The sequence below is a fragment of the Zosterops lateralis genome (assembly GCF_965231275.1).
Source record: "Zosterops lateralis genome assembly, chromosome: 31".
Lineage (NCBI taxonomy): Eukaryota > Metazoa > Chordata > Aves > Passeriformes > Zosteropidae > Zosterops > Zosterops lateralis.
Window position 1 is genome coordinate 5,312,240 of NC_139791.1, and position 26,136 is coordinate 5,338,375.

At 51.0% G+C, this 26,136-nt stretch overlaps 3 protein-coding genes across 3 annotated transcripts in view; 2 read left to right on the forward strand and 1 right to left on the reverse strand.

Moving 5' to 3' along the window:
- Positions 1-26,136, reverse strand: part of LOC310920762 (olfactory receptor 14J1-like) — a gene marked incomplete at its 3' end in the record, with an annotated part of 1,005,486 nt that overhangs the window by 468,868 nt on the left and 510,482 nt on the right. The gene's annotated exons all lie outside the window — the stretch shown is intronic.
- Positions 6,390-7,358, forward strand: LOC310920765 (olfactory receptor 14A16-like; the record flags this gene model as incomplete). Its single annotated transcript, XM_083880821.1, has 1 exon — positions 6,390-7,358. The coding sequence occupies one exon, from the start codon at positions 6,390-6,392 to the stop codon at positions 7,356-7,358; it is 969 nt and encodes a 322-aa protein (XP_083736947.1).
- Positions 24,301-25,236, forward strand: LOC310920766 (olfactory receptor 14J1-like; the record flags this gene model as incomplete). Its single annotated transcript, XM_083880822.1, has 1 exon — positions 24,301-25,236. One exon carries the CDS (start codon positions 24,301-24,303, stop codon positions 25,234-25,236), a length of 936 nt encoding a protein of 311 aa, XP_083736948.1.

The window sequence follows — 26,136 nt, forward strand, 5'->3', positions numbered from 1 at the left end:
GAATCTGCAGTGTAACAATGGACCATTGGTTCCACGTGGCCTCAATGTGTCACAAATGTCTCCTTGATTCCATGATTGCCACAATTGAGACTTGTTTCTATGAGGTTCTGTACTGTCACAATTGTCTCCTTGAATCCATGAGCCCCCGCTGTGTCACAATGGACCCTTGGTTACACAAGGCCTTGCAGTGTCTCAAGGGTCTCCTTAGCTCCATGAGGAACACAAAAGCTTTGCATAAACACTGAGCAAAGCTTCCTTTACACACCTGAGAACATCTGTTTGCATTCAAAAGAGGAGTTAAAGGTGAGGATTGCACCAGCAGCTTCCATCTGCAACAGAAATCCAGGAGAGGGACAGAGAATTGAGCTGAAAGACTCAGAGAATTCTGCTTACAGAGATCATTTCTGGTCACACTGTCCCTTGTAGAAAGGTGACATCATTCCAGTCAGCCTGTACTGAGCATGTGGCTCCTGAGTGTGGGTTTGTTGTTTAGGAAACCTTCTCAGCCCTTTCCATTCTTTCCTCACAAACAGGAAAACTTCTCCTGGGCCTGTGTGCAGGCAGAGCCCTGAGGAGAGCAGGTGGCACATGGTGCGATGAGCTGGGACACCCAGCTGAGAGCTCAGGGGACAAGGTTCTGATGCAGGCACAGGGATGTCAGTCCCAGATTGGCAATGTCAGACATGGTGAGGTTGGGGTGAGGAGCAGGTTGTCCAAACAGGGTCAGCCCGCATGGGGCTCATTCTTCTCTGTGCCCAGACCTCCTAAGGAGACATTCAGCATCAAGATCACTTGGGAAACCACCTCTTCTCTGAACTGGATAATAAAAAAAATGCTTGATTAAAAAAAGAAAAAGTCATGAAGTTCACTTTGAAATCTTCCTACTTAAGAGAACTCCAAACTGACTCCAAGCAGCTGCACAAGCCCTGGAGACTTGAAGACAAATGGGAGACAAGAGGCTTCTGAGGGCATTCTGTATTTTAATCAGCCCCACACTGGATTTGAGGCTGAGTCCAGGAGCCCCAGGCACTGAAAGAAGGCTGAAGAAGCTGCTCAAGGAGTCAGAAGCAAAACTCCAAGTCCATTAGAGCATCACTGGGTCCCACAAATGTGAAAGTGACACAAAACTTTAGTGGCAAAATACAGAAAATCAAGGAACTTTGGCAAAGCATTCAATAAAACATCCAATTCAACATAAAACTCTTAGCATAGCTGTACCTTCATTTACTTAGCCCATTTTATCTGGAAACTTTAACCCTTAAAATGTTAAGTTCCCCAAAAACATTCCAGGTAAAAAGGATTAGAAGGAGAAAAAAGAAAGAGAGAGACAGACAGAAGAGATAAAGAAAGACACACACACAGCTACCAATATCTAGGACCGAGCCTGGGTGAGACACAAACCCCAGGAGAAGGAGGGTCCACACCATGGGCTGGGCTCATGTTCTGTCTTTTAAGTCCCTGGGCCTTTGTGTGGCCACTGTGACACTGCAGAACCAAGGAGAGCATTGCTGACAGTACAGAACCTCACAGAACCAAGGGGCCATGGGGACACTGTGGGGCCTCATGGAATCAAGGGCACCATTGTGAAACTCAGGGGTCCCATGGAACCAAGGGAACATGGAACAGGCCTGGCTGGTTTGGCCTCCTGGGGGCTGCTGGACAGGTCTGTCTGAGCCTGGCATGTTGAGGGCTGCTGCTGATCTGCCCCTGAAGCCCTGGGGCTCTGTGCTCTCCTTCCTGTGGGAAAGAACTGTCCTTCTCCTCCAGGGGCCCATGGCCAAAAACAGGCTTCCTCCTCCAAATTTCCTTTTATGGAAAGATTGTTCCCAGATGAAATCTGCCAGGAGAGAGAGACCTTGCTGGTTTAGCCACCTGGGGTCCATCTCTCATCTGCCTTTGAAACACTGGGACCATGTGCTTTTCTTTCCTACAGGAAAAAAAGCACCTTTCATGTCCAGGTGCCCATGGCCAAAGTTAGGAATCCACCTCCAGAACTCCCTATATCCAAGGATAGCTCCCGGACCAAAGCTGCCAGGAGAGAAAAGTCTGCCTGGCCTTGGCTTCTTGAGGGCTGGATCTCATCTGCCTTTGAAATACTGAGGCTCTGTGCTTTCCTTTCTAATGAAAAGAACTCTCCTTTCTTGCCAGTCACCCATGGCCCAAATTGAGATTCTGCCTCCAACACTCCATACATCCCGGGATAACTCCCAGGTGAAATCTGCCAGACAGACAGGTCTGGCTGCCCTTGGCCTCTCAAAGGCTGCCTCTCACCTGCTTTTGAAACACTGGGGCTCAGTGCTTTCCTTCTAATGGAAAAGAACTCTCCTTCTTGTCACAGTGTCCATGGTCAAAATTGAGATTCCACTTCTCAAATTCTGTATGTCCAAGAACTCCTCTCAAGCAAAAGCTGCCAGGACAAACAGCTCTGGCTGTCGTGGCTTCCCAGGACCCACCTCTCTCCTCTTCTGCCTTTGAAACACTTGGGCTCTGTACTTTCCTTCCAGTAGAAAAGAACATTCTTACTTATCAACACAGAAATGGCCAAATGTGGGATTCCACCTCCAAAATTCCCAATATCCAACGGTTGCTTTCAGACAAAATCTACCATGACAGAGAGTTCAGGCTGGCCTTGGCCTCTGGTGGCTGCCTTTCATCTGCCCCTGAAACATCAGTGTTCCATGCTTTCCTTCCTATGGAAAAGAACCGTCCTTCTCCTCCAGGCATTAATGCCCAGAATTGGTATTCTGCCTCAAAAATTCCCTATATCCAGGGATAGGTCTCAGACAAAATCTGCCAGCACCATCTAATCTGGCTGCCCTTGGCCTCTGGTGACTGCCCCTCATCTGCCCCTGTGACACGGGGGCTTGGTTGGGTCCTCCCTATGGAGACCATTGTGACTCTGTGGAACCAAGAGGCCACAGTGACACTGCAGGGTACCATGGATCCCAGGGGCCATTGTGACACCTCCGAGATTCATGGGTCCAAGGGACCATTGTTACACTGTGGGAATTCATGGAACCAAGGGGATCACTGTGGCACTGCTCGGCTGCATGGTCCCAAGGGGCCAGTGGGAAGCAGCAGGACCTTGTGGAACCAAGAGGCCATTGTTGCATTCCAGGGCCTCGTAGAACCAAAGGGCCATTGTGATCCTGCAGGGCACTGTGGATCCATGGAGACCATTGTGGCATTGCAAGGCCCCCTGGAATCATGGAGACCATGGTGACACTGCAGGGCCCCACAGAACCAAAGGGACATTGTGACCCTGCTGGGCCTCATGGAAGCAAAGGGGCCATTGTGACACCTCAGAAGCAAGGAGAACACTGTGACACTCTGGGGCCTCATGGAACCAAGGGAACATGAAACAGATCTGTCTGGTTTGGCCTCCCAGGGGCCACATGAAAGGTTCAGCTCATCTTGGAATGCTGAGGGCTGCCTCTCATCAGCCCCTGGAGCACAAGGGCTCTGTGTTTTCCTTCCTATGGAATAGAACCATCCCTATTTCCAAGTGCCCATGGCTGAAATTCATAACCCCTAATTAGTTCCCTATATCCATGGGTTGCTCCCAGCCAAAAGCTGCCAGGAGAGACAAGTCTGGCTCATCTTGGCCTCCCAAGGGCTGTCTCTGATCTACCACCAAACACTGGGGCTCAGTGCTTTCCTTCCAGGAGATTAAAACTCCTTTCTCATCTAGGTGTCAATGGAGAAAATTGGGATTCCATGTCCAAACTTCTGTCTACACAAGGATTCCTCCCAGACAAAAGCTGTGATTACAGACAGGCCTGACTGGTCTTGGCCTCTGGTGATTTTCTTAAACTATGAGCAGAAGGTTTTCATTTCCCAAATTCTTGAAAAGGGCCCAGAGATCTCTAAAGATGGGGTTTGTAAACCTCAACCATATGGCCACAACAGAGGGGCAAAGGAGCTCAGTGCTCTCTGGAGTGGAGACTGAGGACAGCAGAAGAAAGCCCTGGGAGAGATTGAAGGGTGGTTTCAGAGATGGTGGATCTTTTTGGCATAGTAGAGAACAGCCAGAAAAAAAAAAAAAAAAAAAAAAAAAAAAAAAAAAAAAAAAAAAAAACCCAAAAAAAAACACCTCCATAATGCTAAGGACACGTAGGAAGGACCAGTGTAAGAAAAAAAGCGAAAAAACTTTCTCTCCCAGGGCAGGACTGTGGTGCAGCACATCCCCCAGAAGGAGTCTGGAGCAGCCCAAGGCTGTGTGTGGCCAGGCAGAGGCAGGCAAGAGGCAGAGCTGTCAGCAAAGGAAGGACCCAGCCAGGTGGGGCAGCCGGGGGATGACGACAGCCTGCAGGGACAGAGGCGCAGGGCATGGACACCGTAGGACAGCCTGGGCTGCACAGGGCACAGGGATGGGCAGCAGCTGCAAGGCCCTGACACAGCCAACTCCTGCAGCACTTGGGCCATGGCTGCTGGGCCTGGGCCTGAGCCATGAGCAGGAGACAAGTGACCCTTGCAGCCCTGGGGCCTCATTGCCTCCTTGGCCCTGCTCAGCAGCCTGGCAGGGGCCGCCCCATGGTGCTGCCCTTGGCATTGCACATCCCCACATCCCAGTGGCCTGGGAAGAGCCCTGAGAACTGAGGGAGGGACAGGATGTGCCTTGGCAGGGGCTGGGGCACAGGCCTTGGCCCTTTGCATTCCTGAAACACATCCAGGTTTGGTCATCACCAGAGACACCTTTGCCTTGTTTATCCCCACCTGTCATCACTGTCTCCAGTTTCCTGATCTAACTGATATGGAAACACTTTCTCAGTGGGATTTATTAAAACTTCAGGAAAGTTTGGAGTTTCAATCTCACTTTCAGTCCTCTAAAAGTTTTTTTAAACACACTCTCAGGGACTGACACCACTGTAAACAACACCAAAGCCCCTAGAGGCTCATTAAAGTCTTTGTTCTGTTTCTGTGCTGCTGAGCTGGGCTGGGCTCCTGGCACAGAGGCAGGTCCCGGCAGCCAGGAAGAGCTTCAAAAAGACATTTCTCCTGAAGAGCAGCTCCTCTCCAAGCCCAGAAGGGCTGAGGGTACTGCCTGCAGGTACTTGAGAGCAGTGAAGCTGACAGAGGCATAAAGAAACTGGAAAGATTATTCTGAGATTATTCACAGAGAAATCTTCACAACTTTTGACAATTCTGAGTTTCTGCATGGAGAAATGATCCTCACTTCTGGCACAGTCAGTCTGTGGCTGCAGGGATCTCCTAAAGCTGAGCCAGGACAGGACTGACAGCACTGTAAGGATGGCTCTACTGCCCTTTCTGCTTTGGGGGAGGATGTGCTCCAGAGCGGGGCTACCCTCGGCACCGTCAGAGGGAAAGGGCAGGATGGCTCCTGCTGCCAGGGACGGCTGCAGGGGCTGAGGCTGGGGCTGCAGCCAGGGCTGCCCAGGGCTGTGGTGCAGAGCAGGTGCTGCAGCCCTGAGGGCTCTTGGCCAGGCCAGGGCATCTGCCACCTGCCAGGGGCAGCTCTCAGCCTGCCTGTGGACTGTGGGGAGAAGTTGGAGGTGGAAGAAGGGACCCCCATCAGGGCAGATTCCTCCTGCTGTGGTGATGGTGCTGCATGGCCAGGGCTGCTCTCAGCTTTCTCCTAAAGGAAAGGGAAAGGGGCTGTCAGGGTTGCCTGTGTCACTGAGACTCCTGCACTGTCACCCTGGGGATCAGTAGATTTGCCTCAGATCTCCCTCAGAAAGTGCCTCCTCAATCTCCTTTACCTACAGACAGCGCCAGCAGCACCTTGGCTTTCAGCATCTCTGTTTGTCTGAGCTGCCCTTAAGGCCCTGGTGCCAGGGAGATGCCCCTGGGCAGTGGCCTGTGCTGGGAGGGGTGTGCAGGGCAGAGCTGAGCCCCCAGGGCTGGGTTGTGCTCTGGGAGCACTGTCAGGGACAAGGCTTGGATAGGGAGAAACAGCTCCCAGTAGGCACAACTCCAGCAAGCAGAGAGCCAGACCAGCCCTGGATATCCCTTCCTTTCCAGCAACACAGGAAAAAAAAGCAGAGAAGAGTTTATGGAAATTTATTTTGAAATTGCAGCTTTCAGAAAGTCCATTTTTTTTTCAAGCACGTTTTAAGTTCTGTCATCCTGAAATGGAAAGATATTTTATTAACAAAACGCCACTGTGTGGGACCAGGAAGCCTGACTGCACTGAGGCACAGGTAGCACTGTTTTCCCTCTGGGCTCCCCAGTGTTCAGGTTGAGAGTGATGATTACGATGAGTCTGTAACTCCGCAGCATAAACATGAATGCAAAATCGTAGCAAACTTCCCTTGCAGGAAAAGAAGTGAATTTGAGGGGATTTCAAATACAATATATAGGATTGACTCAAATTAGTCCCAAATTGACAATGTCTTCTTTCAACAGCCTACCATGCCCAGAGTGAAGGAATGTCCAACAGCAGCTCCATCAGCCACTTCGTCCTGCTGCCATTGGCAGACACGCGGCAGCTGCAGCTCCTGCACTTCTGCCTCTTCCTGGGCATCTCCCTGGCTGCCCTCCTGGGCAACGGCCTTGTCATCAGCGCTGTGGCCTGCGGCCACCACCTGCACAGCCCCATGTTCTTCTTCCTGCTCCACCTGGCCCTCACCGACCTGGGCTCCATCCTCACCACTGTCCCCAAAGCCATGCACAATTCCCTCTGGGACACCAGGAACATCTCCTACACAGGATGTGCTGCACAGGTGTTTCTAATTTTCTTCTTCCTTTCATCAGAGCTTGCCCTGCTGACCATCATGTGCTACGACCGCTACGTGTCCATCAGCAAACCCCTGCACTACGGGACCCTCCTGGGCAGCAGAGCTTGTGCCCACATGGCAGCAGCTGCCTGGGCCAGTGCCTTTCTCAATGCTCTGCTGCACACAGCCAATACATTTTCCCTGCCCCTGTGCCATGGCAATGCCCTGGGCCAGTTCTTCTGTGAAATCCCACACATCCTCAAGCTCTCCTGCTCACACTCAAAAATCAGGGAACTTGGGCTTCTTGCTGTTAGTGCCTGTTTAACTTTTGGCTGTTTTGTGTTCATAGTTTTCTCCTATGTGCAGATCTTCAGGGCTGTGCTGAGGATCCCCTCTGAGCAGGGACGCCACAAAGCCTTTTCCACCTGCCTCCCTCACCTGGCCGTGGTCTCCCTGTTCCTCAGCACTGGCATATTTGCCTACCTGAAGCCCCCCTCCATCTCCTCCCCATCCCTGGATCTGGCCCTGTCAGTTCTGTACTCAGTGGTGCCTCCAGCCCTGAACCCCCTGATCTACAGCCTGAGGAACCAGGAGCTCAAGGCTGCAGTCTGGACACTGATCACTGGACAATTTCGGGAAACACTAAACTGGTTGCCAGTTTCTGCAAATCATTTGAAATAAAAGTCATCTTTGATATCACTTGTTGCTTTGGTTTTTGGGTTTTTTTCTGCGTTTTAGTTTTCACTGATGTTCACAAAGCAACAACATTATTTGGGCCCTTTCTTGTTTGTTTCTCTCCACCTCTATTTTGGCCCCAGTCTGCGTCACTGAGGGGCTGGGATCTCAGCAGTTTTAAATGAAATAAAGCATCTCCCAGTAGAGCTTTCTGCAGAGATCCTCCTTTTGTTCCCCTCTCTGTCACTGCAGCAGCAATGTCTGTGTGCAGAGCTGGGGGCAGATCAGGGCTGGCACAGCAGCTGTGCCCAGCACCAGCAGCCCTTGGTGTTGCCAGTGCTGCTCCCGTGGCCCTGCCCCGCTGCCCTCCTGGCCCTGGTGTTGCTGTAGGGCCTGAGGGCTCTCGGGGCTGGGCACAGGGCTGGGGGTGGCAGTGCCGGGGCTGCAGCAGGGACAGGCCATGGGCACTGCTGGGGCAGCGCTGATGCCTCAGGGCAGGACCTGGGGGCTCCAGGCTCCTTGCCCAGGCTCTCTCCAGAACACGCCCAGGCCAATGCTCAGCACAGAAAAGCCCCGTGAGCAGCCCCAGGGTGGCCCTGGGCAGGCAGGGGACAAACAGCATGGCTGGGGCTCTGCAAGGGCCCTGGGGGAGATGGGAAGGAGCAGCAGAGCAGGGGCTGATCCATCCCCACTGCACTGGACTCCCCAGGGCAGTGTCCCAGAGCATCCTCATGCACCTGCCAACAACATCCCCCCTCTGCAGCCCTGGCCTTTCCCCCAGCTCATACAGGTGCAGGATCCTTGCAGGCACAGACAGGGCAGCACTGGCTCAGGAGCCCCTGTTTGCAGTGCCCAGAGCAGGCCTGAGCACCCCCATGGTGTTGGTGTGGGGAGATGAACCTGAGGGAGCACAAATGCCATCAGCCCCTGGGGCCAGGAAGGGCTGGGGGACAGGAGGGAAACTCCTCACTTTTGTCGTGGCCTCTGAAGTCACCCAGAAAGTTTGTTCCCATGAGCTGTGAGTTTCCTTTCCCACTGGAGACATTGTTACTCAGAGCCAGGGCTGCCTGGCAGCCACCCCGAAACTTCCCTGGGAATTTCCTTTTCTTCACCTTTGCTTTCTTTTCTCTTTCCTGGTCCAGTTTTCTTCCTACTACCCATCCCTGTCCCCTCTGCTTCCAACAGCCCATCCCTGTTTGCCCTTCCCTCTCTGACCCCACTCCCCATTTCAGGTCCTGAGTTGGCACCATGGGAACGTCCCTTGGGGAACAGGATCATCCTCCAAGTGCTTCAGGAATTGTCTGCAGTGTCCCGCAGTGCCTTGAGTTAAGAAATTAAAGAGTTAAGATTTTAGCTAAGGGATAGAAGCAATTTATATTGATTAGGATTTAAGTTGGAAGAGTAGAGACGAAGTGATAGAGTTAATTATTAGGTGCTTAAGCTAGAGCATAGGTAATCTATTACTTGCTCATTTTAGTTGTGTTTCTAGAAGGAAATAAGGTAGATGGACAATTGAGATAATGGAAGAAACCATGACTGCACCTGGACACAGAAACTAATTGGAACCCAGCAGGATCCTTTGGACAGTTCCCAAGAAGTCATGTAGCCTACTAACAAGATGAAAGTAAAAAGGTCACCTTGAGGAAGACATCTCTGACTTCATCCTTCAAGACCACTGACCCATTTCAAGATCCACTGACCCAATTTTTAGAGAAGAACTGAGCAGGCATAAAGGACTTTTGAGCCCAGGAATAAAGGACTTTGGGCTCATTATAATATGAAGCAGGGATAGGCAATGCTAGGATTATGCCTATGAATAGGTGTTTTGAGTAATTGAATGAATATGTAAGACTTTTGTAAATAAATAGAGGGGTAGAGCTTTGTGATTGGTGCACACACCTTTAGCAGGCTACTCCTGTGCCATCCAACATTGAATAAAGCATACCACTTTTTGACTTTAATTAGTTAGAGAGTCTTTTCTCCATGATCTTATCGATTTTATGCAAATCAGTTGGTGACCACAGCAGGACTGGGTTCTGTTTGGCTGTGAGAGCAGTTTGGGTCATGGACCCCTCGGGGCACCCCCAGGGATCTCCCTGGAGAGAGGGCTCTGCTCTCCAATTGTTCATTGGGAACAGACAACGACTGCCAGAACTCTGGACAAAACAATCTGTTCAAAAATTGAAAATAAGGTGCACGTGTGGGCAGGACACTGTTGATAAGTCATGGGAGACATCCCAAGCTCAGCTCAAGCCTATGTTGTCTGCCTGCAAGTTACAGCAGGATTTGGTGTACAGGAGAAAGATTTGTCATGCCGTAGAGGGCTTGCTAGCAGTTCGAGGAAAATTCGCTAACAGTTTGGGGCAAATCCTTGTTTATTGTTGCTATTTTATCCTCTGTGGTCATTTTAAGTGTGTCCTGACTGTGAGAGTGACTGTGCAGGTACTTGTTGAGACCTACCCTGGGTACGAAGCACTTGAGGTGTTCCGATCCGCGGTTCCGTCTTCAGGCGACTGACACGGCTGGGAATGAATGACGGGAGTGGGGTGAATGCCTAAAGCCCTGCATAGCACTGCATGCTTGAATATTGCATGCACTGCATGCATGTGTGAATATTTTATTCCTTTGTAAAGAGGCACCTCTCCCCACTGTGACTGTGGTGTGTGTGTACTTCTGGTCATAGCAGATGGTATTTGCTGTGACACTCAGTGCTTGAGTTTAGACAGTTCCCTCCTTGTAGAATTGGAGAGACTGCTCCAGTATAGTATTTTTGTAAGTTTTTTCCACGGGATTTGTGGAGTTATGAATGCTTTTTAGACTTTAGCTTTGTGAAATTAGGCAGCTTGCGTGAGAGTGACCACGGATTTAAGAGTTGTGGTGTATTTTTAAAGTAATCCTGACATCTTGTGTCAAAATTTATAATTGCAGCAAACTGGTAACTTTTAGCAGGTTGTGTTGGTGTTTGTTGGTTTGGTCTGTTGAATGTGGCAGTTGAAGCTCGAGCCTGAGCTGACAGGGTCTGGCTGTCTAGGCAGGCCCTTTTTAATGGTTTCAGTTTGAACCAAACAAGTTTTTGAATGTGACAGGGGGACTGGATCTTGGTGGCACAAGAGGACAGAAAGGGTGTTTTGTGGAGGATTATACTCAAGCTGAACTACTAATAATTTGGCTTTCTATTGGGAATTTCCCTTGATTGAGGGAAGACTTAAGAACCCATTGTGGTGGGGACGAGCAGGAGTAATTCCTTGTTTTGTATGTAGCCTGACAATTTTTCTTTGGAAACTAGATTGGCATCCATCTTGGGTTTTTCTTTGCTGTAAGGAGTGTGAGGGGAGGTTGTATTGTGTATCCTGTAGATGAAGACCTGCGTGCCCCATGTGCATTGCAAAGCTGCTGTGATATTATAACTGGGAAGCAGCAAATGCTGAGTGTGAAATAGTAAATGTAGTTTATGGAAAGAGTTGTTTAGTTTCTGGGATTTGGGACATGGATGTCTTTGAAGAAAATTAGGAAAAGACAAAGTGTCCTGGGTTGCACTGTGGGATGTACACAAAGTATTTATTCTATCACCATCTTCATGAACTTTTGAAACCAGGTGGGGCAGTGTTTTCCCAAGCCCCTGCCTGTGTCTTCTGCTAATGGCCCATCAACACCTTGCCCATGACTCACAGGTAACTCCCTCCAGGGGTTATCTCTGTTTAAGGGGCCATCAAGGACCCACTTCACAACTCCTCATCTCCTTGTGATATGCTCTGCCCAGGGGGAGGAGCCAAGCATTCTCACCTGGATATAAGCTGGTATGTGGGACAGTACAAGCAGCCCTGACCCACTGGATTCCCAGAGGAGCAGAGCTACCAGACCTTTCTACAGGATCACTGCTTCAGGAAGACCATCTCATCTGGACTGCTTCCACTATCCTGCTCAAGCTGTATTCTGACTCTGTCAGTGGTTCTTTGTGTTATCACTTTTTTTTAAATTTTATTTTTACCTTTTTACCTTTCCTCTTATTAAATTGTGTTTCTGACTTGGAGCCTCTCACTCATTTTGCTTTCAAACCACAACATTTTTTGGTGCCCAACGTGGGGCCAGAGGCACTGAGAAAAGTCAGAACTACAGTTTTGTATTTGAGAAGACACATGTTTGCTATGATGCTCAACATGCTTACATGTGTCTTATATATATCTCTCTATATTTTTCCACACATGGGGCACTATCTGCTGGTCTTAATGCTCCTGTGTAGACCAGGGTATGGTACTAAAATTGCCTTATTGGTATATTATGTCCATTGCTTGATAAACTCCGAGGCAATGAACAGCATTCAGAATATATACCCAGTTTTGGATTCATTTTCTGGTCTAGGATGCTACATCTGGGGCCTCAACAATCTCACTCAGCCCCTGTGGGGAGGAGTAAAGAATGATTTTTTTCAGCTTTTTAGGCATCACACAGCAGTTTTTGAAAATATTGAGTACCCTCTGGATGCCAAGGACAGTATCATGTAGTTGTTAGTCCTGCTTTGTCTTCTCTGCACAGCCCTTTGTTTTTTCTGCACCATACTTAGGAACAAAACACTACCTGGTGTGATACAGTGTGTTCCTGAGGAAGAGGAAGAGGGAAAGAGAAGCAAAGCAACAGCATCAGCATCTACACAGACTATTGCAGAGGAGAAGGGAACCAAAGGCAAGGGAACAGTGTCCTCATCTACACAGACCATCGCAGAGGAGAAAGAAGCCAAAAGTGAGGCAACAGTGTCCACATCTACGCAGACTGTCACAGAGGAGAAAAGAACCAAAGGTGCCGTCAGCATCTCCACACAAACCGTTACTGAACTGGAACAACCTAAACCAGTAGCAGTTGCCACCACTCAGAAGAAGTCAAGGAGCAAATCAGTCTGCATAGTGACTGACGAGGATGCAGCAGGACCTTCGCAGCCAGCAGAGGAGACAGAGATAGAGATCATCACTCGCTCTCTATCCCTGGGTGAGCTGCGTGACCTGCAAAGGGAATTCACCCGCCAGACCAACGAGTCCATCCTGACCTGGCTGCTCCGCATCTGGGACGCTGCAGCCAATGACACCATTCTGGATGGAATTGAGGCCAGGCAACTGGGATCGCTGTCCCGGGATGCGGTCATTGACCAGGGGATTGGGAAAACCCAAGAACCTCTCAGCCTCTGGCAGCGACTGCTGACAAGTGTGAAAGACAGATACCTTTGTAAAGAAGACCTCCAAGTGCACCAAGGCAAATGGAGCACAATAGAACAAGGTATCCAACGCCTGAGGGAATTGGCTGTGCTGGAGATCATTTTTTCAAAAAACGAGAGATTTCCTAAAAACCCAGATGATGTCCAGTGCACATCACGGATGTGGCTGAGACTTGCACAGCTTGGACCAGAGATGCACTCACGTTACCTGGCAACACTGCAATGGAGGGAAAGTGAGAACAAGGTGGGTGTCTTGGCTAATAAATTAAGAATTTACGAGGACACTGTCATCGCCCCAGTTCGCACCCATGTCTCGTCTGTGGAAACAAGACTGGCTGAGCAAGTCCGGAGCTTGATTGAAGAAGGCCATCAGAAATTAAAAGAACTTAAGGAAGAAATTTACCATATCTCACCAGAGCCGATGAGAGTCTCTGCCATTAGGAGCAGGCGTCCCCCAGCCAGGGAGAGAGGATACACACCACGGGGTAACCTCTGGTCTTTTCTTCGAGAGCATGGAGAAGATATGAAGAAGTGGGATGGAAAACCCACCTCCTCCTTAGCAGCCCGGGTACGTGAACTGAAAAGAGGAACACCTACCACAAGAAGCCCATCTAGAATCAAGGTTGCCCCAGTCTCTCAGAACTCCAGACGGTACAGGAATGATGATATGACTGATCCTCTGGAAGGGACCTCAGAAACATACGTACAGGAGGAGAACAATGTATGCCATGACCAGGAATAGGGGTGCCCTGCCTCTAGCCAGGAAGAGGAAAGGGATAATCGGATCTACTGGACTGTGTGGATCCGATGGCCTGGCACATCTGACCCACAAGAATATACGGCGTTGGTTGACACTGGGGCCCAATGTACCATGATGCCATCAAGGTATGTAGGAACAGAATCCATCTCTATTTCTGGGGTGACAGGAGGGTCCCAGGAACTGACTGTATTAGAGGCTGAAGTGAGTTTAACTGGGAACGAGTGGCAAAAACACCCCATCGCAACTGGCCCAGAGGCCCCATGCATTCTCGGCATAGACTATCTCAGGAATGGATATTTCAAAGACCGGAAGGGATATCGCTGGGCTTTTGGGATAGCCACAGTTGAGAAAGAAAACATCAGACAGTTGAATACTTTGCCTGATCTCTCAGATGACCCCTCTGCTGTGGGACTGCTCAGAGTCAAAGAACAACAGGTACCAACTGCCACAACAATAGTACACCACCGCCAATACCGCACTAACAGAGACTCTGTGATTCCCATACATGAGATGATTCGTAAACTGGAGAGCCAAGGGGTGGTCAGTAAGACTCATTCACCTTTCAACAGCCCAATAAGTCCAGTGGAGAATGGAGAATGACAGTGGATTACCGTGCTCTGAATGAAGTCACGCCACCACTGAGCGCTGCTGTGCCAGACATGTTAGAGCTTCAGTACGAGCTGGAGTCCAAGGCAGCAAAGTGGTATGCGACCATTGATATTGCCAATGCCTTCTTCTCCATTCCTTTGGCAGCACAGTGCAGGCCCCAGTTTGCTTTCACCTGGAGGGGTGTGCAGTACACCTGGAACCGACTGCCCCAGGGGTGGAAACACAGCCCCACCATCTGCCATGGGCTGATCCAGGCTGCACTGGAGAAAGGTGAGGCTCCAGAACATCTGCAGTACATCAACGACATCATCGTATGGGGGAACACCCCAGGGAAGGTCTTTGAGAAAGGACAGAAGATTATCCAAATTCTGTTGAAAGCTGGTTTTGCCATTAAACGAAGTCAGGTTAAGGGATCAGCTCAAGAAATCCAGTTCCTGGGAGTCAAGTGGCAAGATGGACGTCGCCAAATCCCCACAGAGATAATAAACAAGATGACTGCCATGTCCCCACCTACCAACAAGAAGGAAACACAAGCTTTCCTAGGTGCCCTAGGCTTCTGGAGGATGCACATTCCTGAGTACAGTCAGATTGCGAGCCCTCTCTATCTGGTTACCCGCAAGAAGAACGATTTCCACTGGGGCCCTGAACAGCAACAAGCCTTTGTTCAGATCAAACAAGAGATTGCTCACGCAGTAGCCCTTGGCCCAGTCAGGACGGGACCAGATGTGAAGAATGTGCTTTACTCTGCAGCCGGGAACAACGGTCTGTCCTGGAGCCTTTGGCAGAAGGTGCCTGGAGAGACTCGAGGCCGACCATTGGGATTCTGGAGCCAAAGTTACAGAGGCTCCGAAGCCAACTACGCTCCCACAGAGAAGGAGATCTTGGCCGCCTATGAAGGAGTTCAAGCTGCCTCAGAAGTGATTGGCACTGAAACACAGCTGCTTCTGGCACCCCGATTACCAGTGCTGGGGTGGATGTTTAAGGGAAAGGTTCCTTCCACGCATCACGCCACTGACACCACATGGAGTAAATGGATTGCTCTCATCACACAGCGTGCCCGTATTGGAAACCCAAATGGCCCTGGGATTCTGGAAGTTATAACAAACTGGCCAGAAGGTGAGAATTTTGGATTATCGTCTGAAGAAGAAGAAAAGCAAGTAATGCGTGCCGAGGAAGCCCCACCATACAATGAGCTACCGGAGACTCAAAGACGATATGCTCTCTTCACTGATGGCTCCTGTCGAATTGTAGGTGCTAACCGGAAATGGAAAGCTGCAGTTTGGAGCCCCACACGACAAGTTGCACAGGCTACCGAGGGACAAGGTGGGTCGAGCCAGGTTGCAGAGCTTAAAGCTGTCCAGCTGGCTTTGGATATTGCTGAACGAGAGAAATGGCCGAGGCTCTATCTCTACCCTGACTTATGGATGGTAGCTAATGCTCTGTGGGGATGGCTGAATCGCTGGAAAAAGGCCAACTGGCAGCGCAGAGGAAAACCCATCTGGGCCGCTGATATTTGGCAGGACATTGCTGCCTGAGTAGAGAGACTGATCGTGAAGGTTCGACATGTGGACGCACACGTACCCAAGAGCCGGGCTAATGAGGAGCATCGCAACAATGAGCAGGTGGACAAAGCTGCCAAGGTGAAAGTATCACAGGTGGATCTGGACTGGCAGCACAAAGGAGAACTGTTCCTAGCTCTTTGGGCCCATGATGCCTCTGGTCATCAAGGAAGAGATGCGACATACCGATGGGCCAGTGACCGAGGGGTGGACCTTGCTATGGACAGCATCTCCCAGGTCATCCACAACTGTGAGACCTGCGCTGCAATCAAACAGGCCAAGCGAGTGAAGCCTCTGTGGTATGGTGGACGATGGCTGAAGTACAGGTATGGGGAAGCCTGGCAAATTGACTACATCACCCTTCCCCAAACCCACCAAGGAAAGCGCTACATGCTGACCGTGGTGGAAGTCACCACTGGATGGCTGGAAACCTACCCTGTGCCTCATGCCACTGCCCAGAACACCATCCTGGGCCTGGAAAAACAAGTCCTGTGGAGACACGGCACCCCTGAGAGAATTGAGTCGGACAGTGGGACCCATTTCGAAAACAGCCTTATAAACACCTAGGCCAGAGAACATGGTATTGAATGGATATATCACATTCCTTATGACGCACCAGCTGCCGGAAGAGTTGAACAGTGCAATGGACTACTAAAGACTGCCCTGAAGGCACTTGGCGGGAGGACCTTCAAGAATTGGGAAATGAACTTATCCAAAGCTATCTGGATGGTCAACACCCGAGAGTCTATTAATCGAGGTGGTCCTGCCCAGTCTGAACCCTTGCACACAGTGGATGGAGATAAAGTCCCTGCAGTACATATGAAAGGCATTTTAGGGAAGACTGTTTGGATTATTCCCGCCTCAGAAAAAGGCAGACCCATCTGTGGGATTGTCTTTGCTCAAGGACCTGGTCACACTTGGTGGGTAATGCAGAAAGATGGGGGAACCCATTGTGTACCACAGGGAGACTTAATTTTAAGTGAGAACAGTGTGTAACATTTTATTCTCTATGTGTATGCATATCTTTGTAAGAATGTATTGATTTGGGTATGATTTAGATGGTAATAGAATAAGGGGTGGATTATGTCCTGGGTTGCAGTGTAGGATGCACACAAAGTATTTATTCTATCACCATCTTCATGAACTGTTGAAACCAGGTGGGCTAGTGTTTTCCCAAGCCCCTGCCTTTGGGGTGTCTTCTGCTAATGGCCTTTGGGGTGTCTCCTGCTAATGGCCCATGAGTCACAGGTAACTCCCTCCAGGGGTTATCTCTGTTTAATGGGCCATCAAGGACACATTTCACAACTCGTCATCCCATTGTGAGATGCTCTGCCCAGGGGGAGGAGCCAAGCATTCTCACCTGGATATAAGCTGGTATTTGGGACAGTGCAAGCAGCACTTACCTACTGGATTCCCAGAGGACCAGAGCTACCAGACCTTTCTACAGGATCACTGCTTCAGGAAGAGCACCTCACCTGGACTGCTTCCACCATCCTGCTCAGGTTGTATTCTGACTCTGTCAGTGATCCTTTGTGTTATTGCATTTATTTTATTTTATTTTTAACTTTTTACCTTTCTTCTTATTAAATTATATTTCTGACTTGGAGCCTCTCATTAGTTTTGCTTTCAAACCACAACAAAAAGTTAAAAACTTTAAGCCAGCACTATAAGCAATAAGAAAAAAAAATAGTGACTGGGGTCTGCCTGCTTCTAATCAGAATCTGTTCATAGACTTAATGCAGGAGATTGCAACTGAACTAGGTTTGTCTAATTGTTGGACTTGTGGTGGACTTAAGTCAGCTGAAAAGTGGCCATCAAAACGTGAGAGTTTGTGTCCAGAACAACTGCTAAAATGGGATAGTGATCAAATTTCCAAAACAATGCAGAGACCAGAAGGGTGGATTATAGATCAGAAAATAATTGAGATGATTTGTATTAATAGAGAAGGGAGAGAATACACTGAAGTAGTAGGGTACACTCCCTGTATATCCACTTTAGCAATGAATTCAAATAACAAACCCAAAATTTGGCAACCTGAACCCCTGACGAGGTATTGGAGTCGGATAAAAAAGGAAGGTTGTGAGTGGATTGACTCAATTAGATTGTGCTGGCATAAAAGCTCTAGAGCTAACCCTTACCAATCTTTGGAAGATTTAAGAGATTTCTGGAAGGACCCTGGGAATGTGAATATAAAGTGGAAGGCTCCAGATGGAATATACTGGATCTGTGGTAAGAAAGCTTATAGTGAGTTACTCCGCAGGTGGAAAGGATCTTTTACTTTGGGAATGATCAGGCCTGTCTTCTTTCCACTACCCAGGTGAGAGAGTCATTTATTGGGAGCCCCCCTTTATGAGACATTAAACAGGAAGAAAAGAGGATTGAAGAAAGAACTTCCCACAGCAGGAAGGAGTCAAAGGTGGGGGGAGGAAGAATGGCCAGCAGAAAGAATAATAGAATATTATGGCCCAGCAACTTGGGCCCATGATGGCAGTTGGGGATATAGGACCCCAATCTACCTGTTGAATACGTTAATAAGACTTAAGTCTGTTGTAGAAATTGTATCAAACCACACATCAAATGCTCTTGCATTATTAGCCAGACAACATCCCCAAATGTGGGCCTATGTGTATCAAAACTGCATAACATTAGACTACCTGTTAGCTGAAGAGGGAGGTGTGTGTGGAAATTCGATGAGTCTGAGTGCTGCATGGAAATTGATGATTATGGAGAAATGATCAGGGGTCTGTGTCAGAGTCTGTCCAAGGATGTGATATGCCTCACAAGTGTCTCCGATGATTGAGGACTGAGACCCCAGACTCTGAAGGGAGCCCCTGGCCTGGCTGAGGTGGAACGTTTGCCAAGTCTCAGAGGACTGGTGTGCATCTCCATGAGAACGGAGTGCAAGAACATTGGAACTGGTCACAGTGACTGAGTCGAGGCTGCCTGTCCAAACTGGTCTGTCCATACCAGAGGTACAGTTTGCAGTTTGTTCCTGAGCATCCAACCTCAACACAGGTTGTTCCTGCCTTGGTTCTGTGCCCTTCGCTTTGGTGCCCACTTTAACCAACCTACAAAAACTCTGGAGACCCCCACTCACTTTTGTGATCACCTCAATTGAGAAGATCATGTCTATGGGCATCTCTAGGCCTCGAGAACTCGTCCCTCCACATTGGTAGCCATAATCCCCTTCCCCTCTTTCTCTCTTTTTCTCTTTTTCTCACTATTCTTTATTTTCTTTCTCCACTATCACATTTGTTGGCACTGAATAAAGGTGCATTTTTGATTGAGCAAACTGAGTTGTCCCCCGCTGTGTCTTTTGCGCTCTGAGATCCTTAAAATGAACCATCAGGTTCCCCACATATATTTGTGGATCCTGACACAAGGCCCTGTGGAACCAAAGAGACCATGGTGAAACTACAGAACCTCATGGAACAAAGGGTCCATTGTGACACAGCAGGGCCACAGAACCAAGGAGTCCATTGTGACACTACAGAACCTCATGGAATCAAGGTGTCCCTGTTACACTACTGAACCTCATGGAACAAAGGGTCCCTTGTGACACTGTGGAACCAAGGAGACTGTTGTTGGCAGTGGTAAAGCTCATGGAACCAAATGTCCATTGTGACATTGTGGGGCCTCATGGAACACTGGAGACCATTGTGACACTTCAGGACCCACTGGAACCAAGGGGCCATTGTGACACTGCAGGGCCTTGTATAACCAAGGGGTCACTGTAGCACAGCAGGGCCTGATGGAATCAAGGGGATCACAGTGACACTGTGGGGCTCCCTGAGACCACGGGGACATTGGGATGCTGTGGAACCAAGGACACCACTGTTACATGATGGGGCATCATGGAACCAAGGAGGCCATTGTGAAACAGCAGGGAAACTGCTGAGACTATAATGACACTTGAAGGCCTTGTGACAGCAAAGGGCCATTGTGGAACTGCAGGGCCTTGTGGAACCAATGAGACCATGGTGACATTGCAGGGCCTCATGGGACCAAGAGGCCATGGTGACACTGTGTGACACCACGGAACCAATGAAACCACTGTGACACTGCAGGGCTCCATGGAACTAAGAACTCATGTAACTGTGAGGAGCCCAATGGAGTCAAGGGGCCATTCCATACTTCAGGGCCTCATGGAATCAAGGTGGCCTTGTGACACTGTGGGGCCTCATGGAATCCTGGAGATCATTATGACACTTTGAGGCTTTGTTGAATCAAGGGGCTCTGCAGAGCCTTGTGGAACCAAGGAGCCCATTGTGACACTGCAGGGCCTCGTGGAAGCAAAGAGACCATTTTGGCACTTTGAGTTCCTATGGAACCAAGGTGCCATTGTGACACCACAGGGCTTCATTGAACTGAGGCAACCACTGTGACACTGCCAGTCACGATGGTTGGAAGGGACCATTGTGACACTACAGGTTCCCATGGAAGCAAGGGGCCAGTGGGACACTGCCAGGCCTTGTGGAACTCAGGAGCTGTTGTGATCCTGGGGAGCCCAAAAAACCAAGGGGCCATTGTGGCACTCTGTGGCCTCATGGAACCAATGGCACGTTGTGTCATTGTGCAGTCCCATGGAACCCAGGAAACCATTTTGACACTGCAAGGCCTCATGGAAGCAAGGGGCCTTGTGACACTGTGGAACCAAGGAGATCATTGTGATATTGCTGGACGCTATGGGAACAAAGTTCTGTTGTGATACTATGGGGTCCCATGGAACCAAGAGGAAATTGTGATGATGCAATAGCCCGAAGGATCCAAGAACATGGAAAAGGTCTGGCTGGCTTGGCCTCTGGGGGCTGCCTGACTGGTCCAGCTGACCTTGGCATGTTGAGAGCTGCTTCCCATCTCCTGAAACCCTGGAGATCTGTGCCTTCCTTCCTGTGGGAAAAAAGTGTCCTCCTCCTCCAGGGATTCATGGCCAAAACTGGGATTCTGCCTCCAAATTTGCTTATATCTCAGGATTGTTCCTGTATGAAACCTGCCAGGACAGACAGCTCTGCTTGGCCTTGTCCTCTAGGGCCACATCTCATCTGCCTCCAAAACACTGGGTAGGCTGTGCTTTTCTTTCTGTGGAAAAAAACACATTTCAAGTCCAGGTGCTCATGGCACAGATTGAGAATCTGCCTCCAAAATTCTCTATATCCAAAGATAGCTCCCAGACAGTAGCTGCCAGGACTGTCTAGGTTCTCTTGGCTTCCTGATGGCCAGATCTCATCTGCCTTTGAAATACTGAGGCTCCGTACTTTCTTTCCCATGGAAAACTGTCCTTTGTGTCCAGATGCCTCCCAAATTTCACCTATCTAAGTATTGCTCCCAGACAAAAGCAGCCAAGACAAACAGGTCTGGCTGTCATTGGCCACCTTGGGGCTGAATCTCATCAGCCTTTGAAACACTGGAGGCCTGCCCTTTCCTTCCTGTGGAGAAGAATTGTCATTCTGACCAGACACCCACAGCTGAAATGGAATTTCACCTCCAAAACTCCCCATATATCCAAGGCTGGCTTTCAAAAAAATGCTGCAAGCACAGACAGGTCTGGCTTGCTTTGGCATCAGATAAGTGCATCTCATCTGCCTCCAAAACTCTGGGGTCCTGTGGTTTCTCTCCTATAGAAAAGAACTGTCCTTCTTGTCCGGGTGCCCATGGCCTCAAGCACATGACCACTATATAGGGACGAAGGAGCTCTGTGCTCAGTGGAGTGGAGACTGAGGACAAGATCCCTGGGAGTGCTTGAAGGGTGGTTTCAAGAGATGGTGGATCCGTTTGACATAGAAGACAACAGCCAGAAAAGAAAAAATTAATGGCAAGGCCAACTTGGAAGGCCCAGGTTGGGAAAATGAGGGAAAAGGATTTCTCTCCCAGGGCAGGGCCGTGGTGCAACACATCCCCCAGCAGGAGTCTGGAGCAGCCCAAGGCTCTGTGTGGCCAGGCAGAGGCAGGCAGGAGGCAGAGCTGTCAGCAAAGGAAGGGCCCAGCCAGGTGGGGCAGCCGGGGGATGACCACAGCCTGCAGGGACAGAGGCGCAGGGCATGGACACCGTAGGACAGCCTGGGCTGCACAGGGCACAGGGATGGGCAGCAGCTGCAAGGCCCTGACACAGCCAACTCCTGCAGCACTTGGGCCATGGCTGCTGGGCCTGGGCCTGAGCCATCAGCAGGAGACAAGTGACCCTTGCAGCCCTGGGGCCTCATTGCCTCCTTGGCCCTGCTCAGCAGCCTGGCAGGGGCCGCCCCATGGTCCTGCCCTTGGCATTGCACATCCCCACATCCCAGTGGCCTGGGAAGAGCCCTGAGCACTGAGGGAGGGACAGGATGTGCCTTGGCAGGGGCTGGGGCTCAGGCCTTGGCCCTTGGCATTCCTGAAACACATCCAGGTTTGCTCAGCATCAGAGACACCTTTCCCTTGTTTGTCCCCACCTGTCATCACTGCCTGCAGTGTTCTGCTGTAACTGGAGCCTGGGGAAACTTTCTCAGTTGTGTCCCTCAGTGGGACCCATTAAAACTTCAAGAAAATTTGGAGTTAATTTTAACTTTTAATTCTTGAAAGGTTTGTTTAATTGGTGCTCAGAGACTGAAGTTCAGGGACTCAGGACTAACCCTCCAAGTGGGTTATTAAAATCCTTGTGCTGTGTCTGTGGTGCTGAGCTGGGCTGGGCTCCTGGCACAGAGGCAGCTTCTGGTAAACAAGAAGAGCTACAAAAAGACATTTCTCCTCAGGAGCAGCTTCTCTCCCAGCCCAGCAGGGCTGAGGACATTGCCTGCAGGTACCTGAGAACAGTGAGGCAGACAGAGGCTTAAAGAAACTGGAAGAACAATTCTGAGATTATTCATGGAGAAATCTTCACCACTTCTGACAGACTCCAGCTGCAGGGATCTCCTAAAGCTGACCCAGGACAGGACTGACAGCACTGTAAAGATGGCTCTGCTGCCCTTTCTGCTTTGGGGGAGGATGTGCTCCAGAGCGGGGCTGCCCTGGACACTGTCAGAGGGACAGGGCAGGACGGCTCCTGCTGCCAGGGACGGCTGCAGGGGCTGAGGCTGGGGCTGCAGCCAGGGCTGCCCAGGGCTGTGGTGCAGAGCAGGTGCTGCAGCCCTGAGGGCTCTTGGCCAGGCCAGGGCATCTGCCACCTGCCAGGGGTAGCTCTCAGCCTGCCTGGGAGCTCCCATGGATGGTGTAGGGGAGCTCTGGGTGCAACAAGTGACTCCTGCCAGGGCAGGTGCTGCTGCTGTGGAGAGGGTGCTGTGTGTGCCAGGGCTGCTCAGAGCTCCAGCTCATGCCCAGGTAATTTCTGAAGTGATTTTTCATGAGCAAATTCAGGGCAGCAGTTTCCTGCTTGAGTCTCTCATTTTCTCAATCTGTGCTCCTACTTTTCCCTGGCTAAGTGTGCTGGAAATGGAAACTCAACTGTGCAGGGCAGAGCAGGGGCTGAGACTCTTAAACCATCACACTGAGGATTCCTGGGAACCTCAGCAAGTGCCTCCACCTCCCCAGTCTCCAGATCCATCCACCAGCACCTTTCCATGGTGCCCAGGCCTGGGGGAGCTGTTCTTTAATCCCTGCAGCCCCGAGCAGCTGCAGGGCAGAGCTGGCCCAGGGGCTGGGCTGGGCTCTGGCAGCTCTGGCAGGGAAGGAGCCCAGGCCCACAGGAACAGCTCGGGCTGGGACAGCTCCAGCAGCAGAGCCGTGGGCAGGGAGGGAGGGAGGCAGTGCTGAGGGAAGCCCTGCTGCAGGGGACATGTGGCACCTGCCAGCCCTGCCCTGCAGGGCACACACTGCCCTGAGCAGCACAGCTCCTGTGTCCCCTCCCAGCCAGCACAGCCCTCAGCCCAGGGGCTCGGGGCCCTCAGTCCCCTCCTGGGCCAGCAGAGCAGCCCCAGAGATGAAGGGCATCTCTCCTGCCATGTGCCCATTCCCTGCTGACCAGGGCCTCAGGGCCACTGTCCTGCACTGCTGCTGCCTGGGAGGGGCTGTGCAGGGCTGGGCAGAGAAAGGCTTTTCCTCAGGGCCCAGCTCTCTCTCTGCCTTGCCCAGGTGCTCCTGGCATTGCTGACGGGCTCTCTGGGAATGGCAGTTCCAGCTGCAGGCTCAGGCCCAGCCCTTGGGCTCCTCCTGTGCAGGCTGAGCACAGCAATGGGGTGTCCCAGCTCCCTCTGCCCTGGGGAGCTCTGGGCAGGGCAGGCTTGCAGGCTGGGAATGAGCTGACTGTCCCTGAATTTGGGAAAGGCAGGAGGCACTTTGTGTGCCAGGGATCCCTCTGCTCTCAGCAGTGTCTCCAGGCTTTCCAGGGTAACACGGGAGTGGAGCTCAGAAAGGTGCAAGTCCAGGGCAGCTGGGAACAGGAGAGAGGGACAGAGCAGCTCCTCTCAGTCTGCACTAAACCTGAGACAATCCTCCTGTCTCACTGGGCTCTCTGTTCTCCCTAGGTGCAGCAGAATCTCTCATTCTGATTCCTGAAATTCCCATCCCTTCACCCTGGCAACTCCCGTGCCTTAGGAAGAGATTTTTTGTCCAAGTTCAAACACCAGGACTGGTCCCTGCCCTCACTGTTCCCCTGCACTGACTGGGGCTCAGGGCTGACTCCCAGGTGTCCTGCAGGTCAAAATCTGGCTCCTCACTGAACATTGGCCAGCAGCAATCAGGGCTCCAGCAACCAAGGTGAAGGAAGTTCTCCTACACATAGACAAGGGGGAGGTGTTTAGTGGCAGGAAATGGTCTGTGAGAGAGGACTTTGATTTTTTTGTGTGAAATTTCTCCTCAAATTCCACTGTCATTCCTCCTTCTGCAAGTTGGGATGTCCAGACACAGCAAATGTCCAACAGCAGCTCCATCAGCCACTTCCTCCTGCTGCCATTGGCAGACATGCGGCAGCTGCAGCTCCTGCACTTCTGCCTCTTCCTGGGCATCTCCCTGGCTGCCCTCCTGGGCAACGGCCTCGTCATCAGTGCCGTGGCCTCCAGCCACCACCTGCACAGCCCCATGTTCTTCTTCCTGCTCCACCTGGCCCTCACCGACCTGGGCTCCATCCTCACCACTGTCCCCAAAGCCATGCACAATTCCCTCTGGGACACCAGGAACATCTCCTACATAGGATGTGCTGCACAGGTGTTTTTTTTTCTCTTCTTTATGGGAGCAGAGGTTTCTGTCCTGACCATCATGTGCTACGACCGCTACGTGTCCATCAGCAAACCCCTGCACTACGGGACCCTCCTGGGCAGCAGAGCTTGTGCCCACATGGCAGCAGCTGCCTGGGCCTGTGGCTTTCTCCATGCTCTGCTGAACACAGCCAATACATTTTCCCTGCCCCTGTGCCATGGCAATGCCCTGGGCCAGTTCTTCTGTGAAATCCCACAGATTCTCAAGCTTTCCTGCTCACACTCAAGCTACATCAGGGAACTAGGGCTTCTTGCTGTTAGTGTCTCTTTAGCTTTTGGCTGTTTTGTGTTCATTGTTATCTCCTATGTGCAGATTTTCATGGCTGTGCTGAGGATCCCCTCTGAGCAGGGACGGCACAAAGCCTTTTCCACCTGCCTCCCTCACCTGGCCGTGGTTTCCCTGTTTGTCAGCACTGGCTTTTTTGCATACCTGAAGCCCCCCTCCATCTCCTCCCCATCCCTGGATCTGGTCCTGTCAATTCTGTACTCGGTGGTGCCTCCAGCCCTGAACCCCCTGATCTACAGCCTGAGGAACCAGGAGCTCAAGGCTGCAGTGTGGACACTGATCACTGGACAATTGCAGAAACACTAAACTGCTGGCCAGTTTCTGCAAATCATTTGAAATAAAAGTAATCTTTGATATCACTTCTTGCTTTGGTTGTCAGGTTCTTTTTCTTCGTTTTCGTTTTCACTGATGTTCACAAAGCAACAACATTATTTGTGTCCTTTCTTGTTTGTTTCTGTCAACCTTTGCTGTGGCCCCAGTCTTCATCAATGAGGGGCTGGGCTCTCAGGAGTTTTAAATGAAATAAAGGATCTCCCAGCAGAGTTTTATGCAGACATCCTCTTTTTGTTCCCTTCTCTGGGCCTGCAGCAGCAATGTCTGTGTGCAGAGCTGGGGGCAGATCAGGACTGGCACAGCAGCTGTGCCCAGCACCAGCAGCCCTTGGTGTTGCCAGTGCTGCTCCCGTGGCCCTGCCCCGCTGCCCTCCTGGCCCTGGTGTTGCTGTAGGGCCTGAGGGCTCTCGGGGCCGGGCACAGGGCTGGGGGTGGCAGTGCCGGGACTGCAGCAGGGACAGGCCATGGGCACTGCTGGGGCAGCGCTGACGCCTCAGGGCAGGGCCTGGGGTCTCCAGGCTCCTTGCCCAGGCTCTCTCCAGAGCATGCCCAGGCCAATGCTCAGCACAGAAAAGCCCCGTGAGCAGCCGCAGGGTGGCCCTGGGCAGGCTGGAGACAAACAGCATCACACCATGGGAATGTCCCTTGGGGAGCAGGATCATCCTACAAGTGCTTCAGGAATTGTCTGCAGGCTCCTGCAGTGCCTGGTGCTGTTCCCTTGCCAGAGGCACCACAGGCCAGGGGGGCACATCTGGGCTGCTGTGGCTGGCTGTGGGGCTCCCTGTTCTGGGCAATGAGAAGCAGCACTGACAGGATGGGCTTTGGGGCTGTGTGGAGAAGCTGAGGGACCTGGGCTGCTGGACATTTTGAAGAG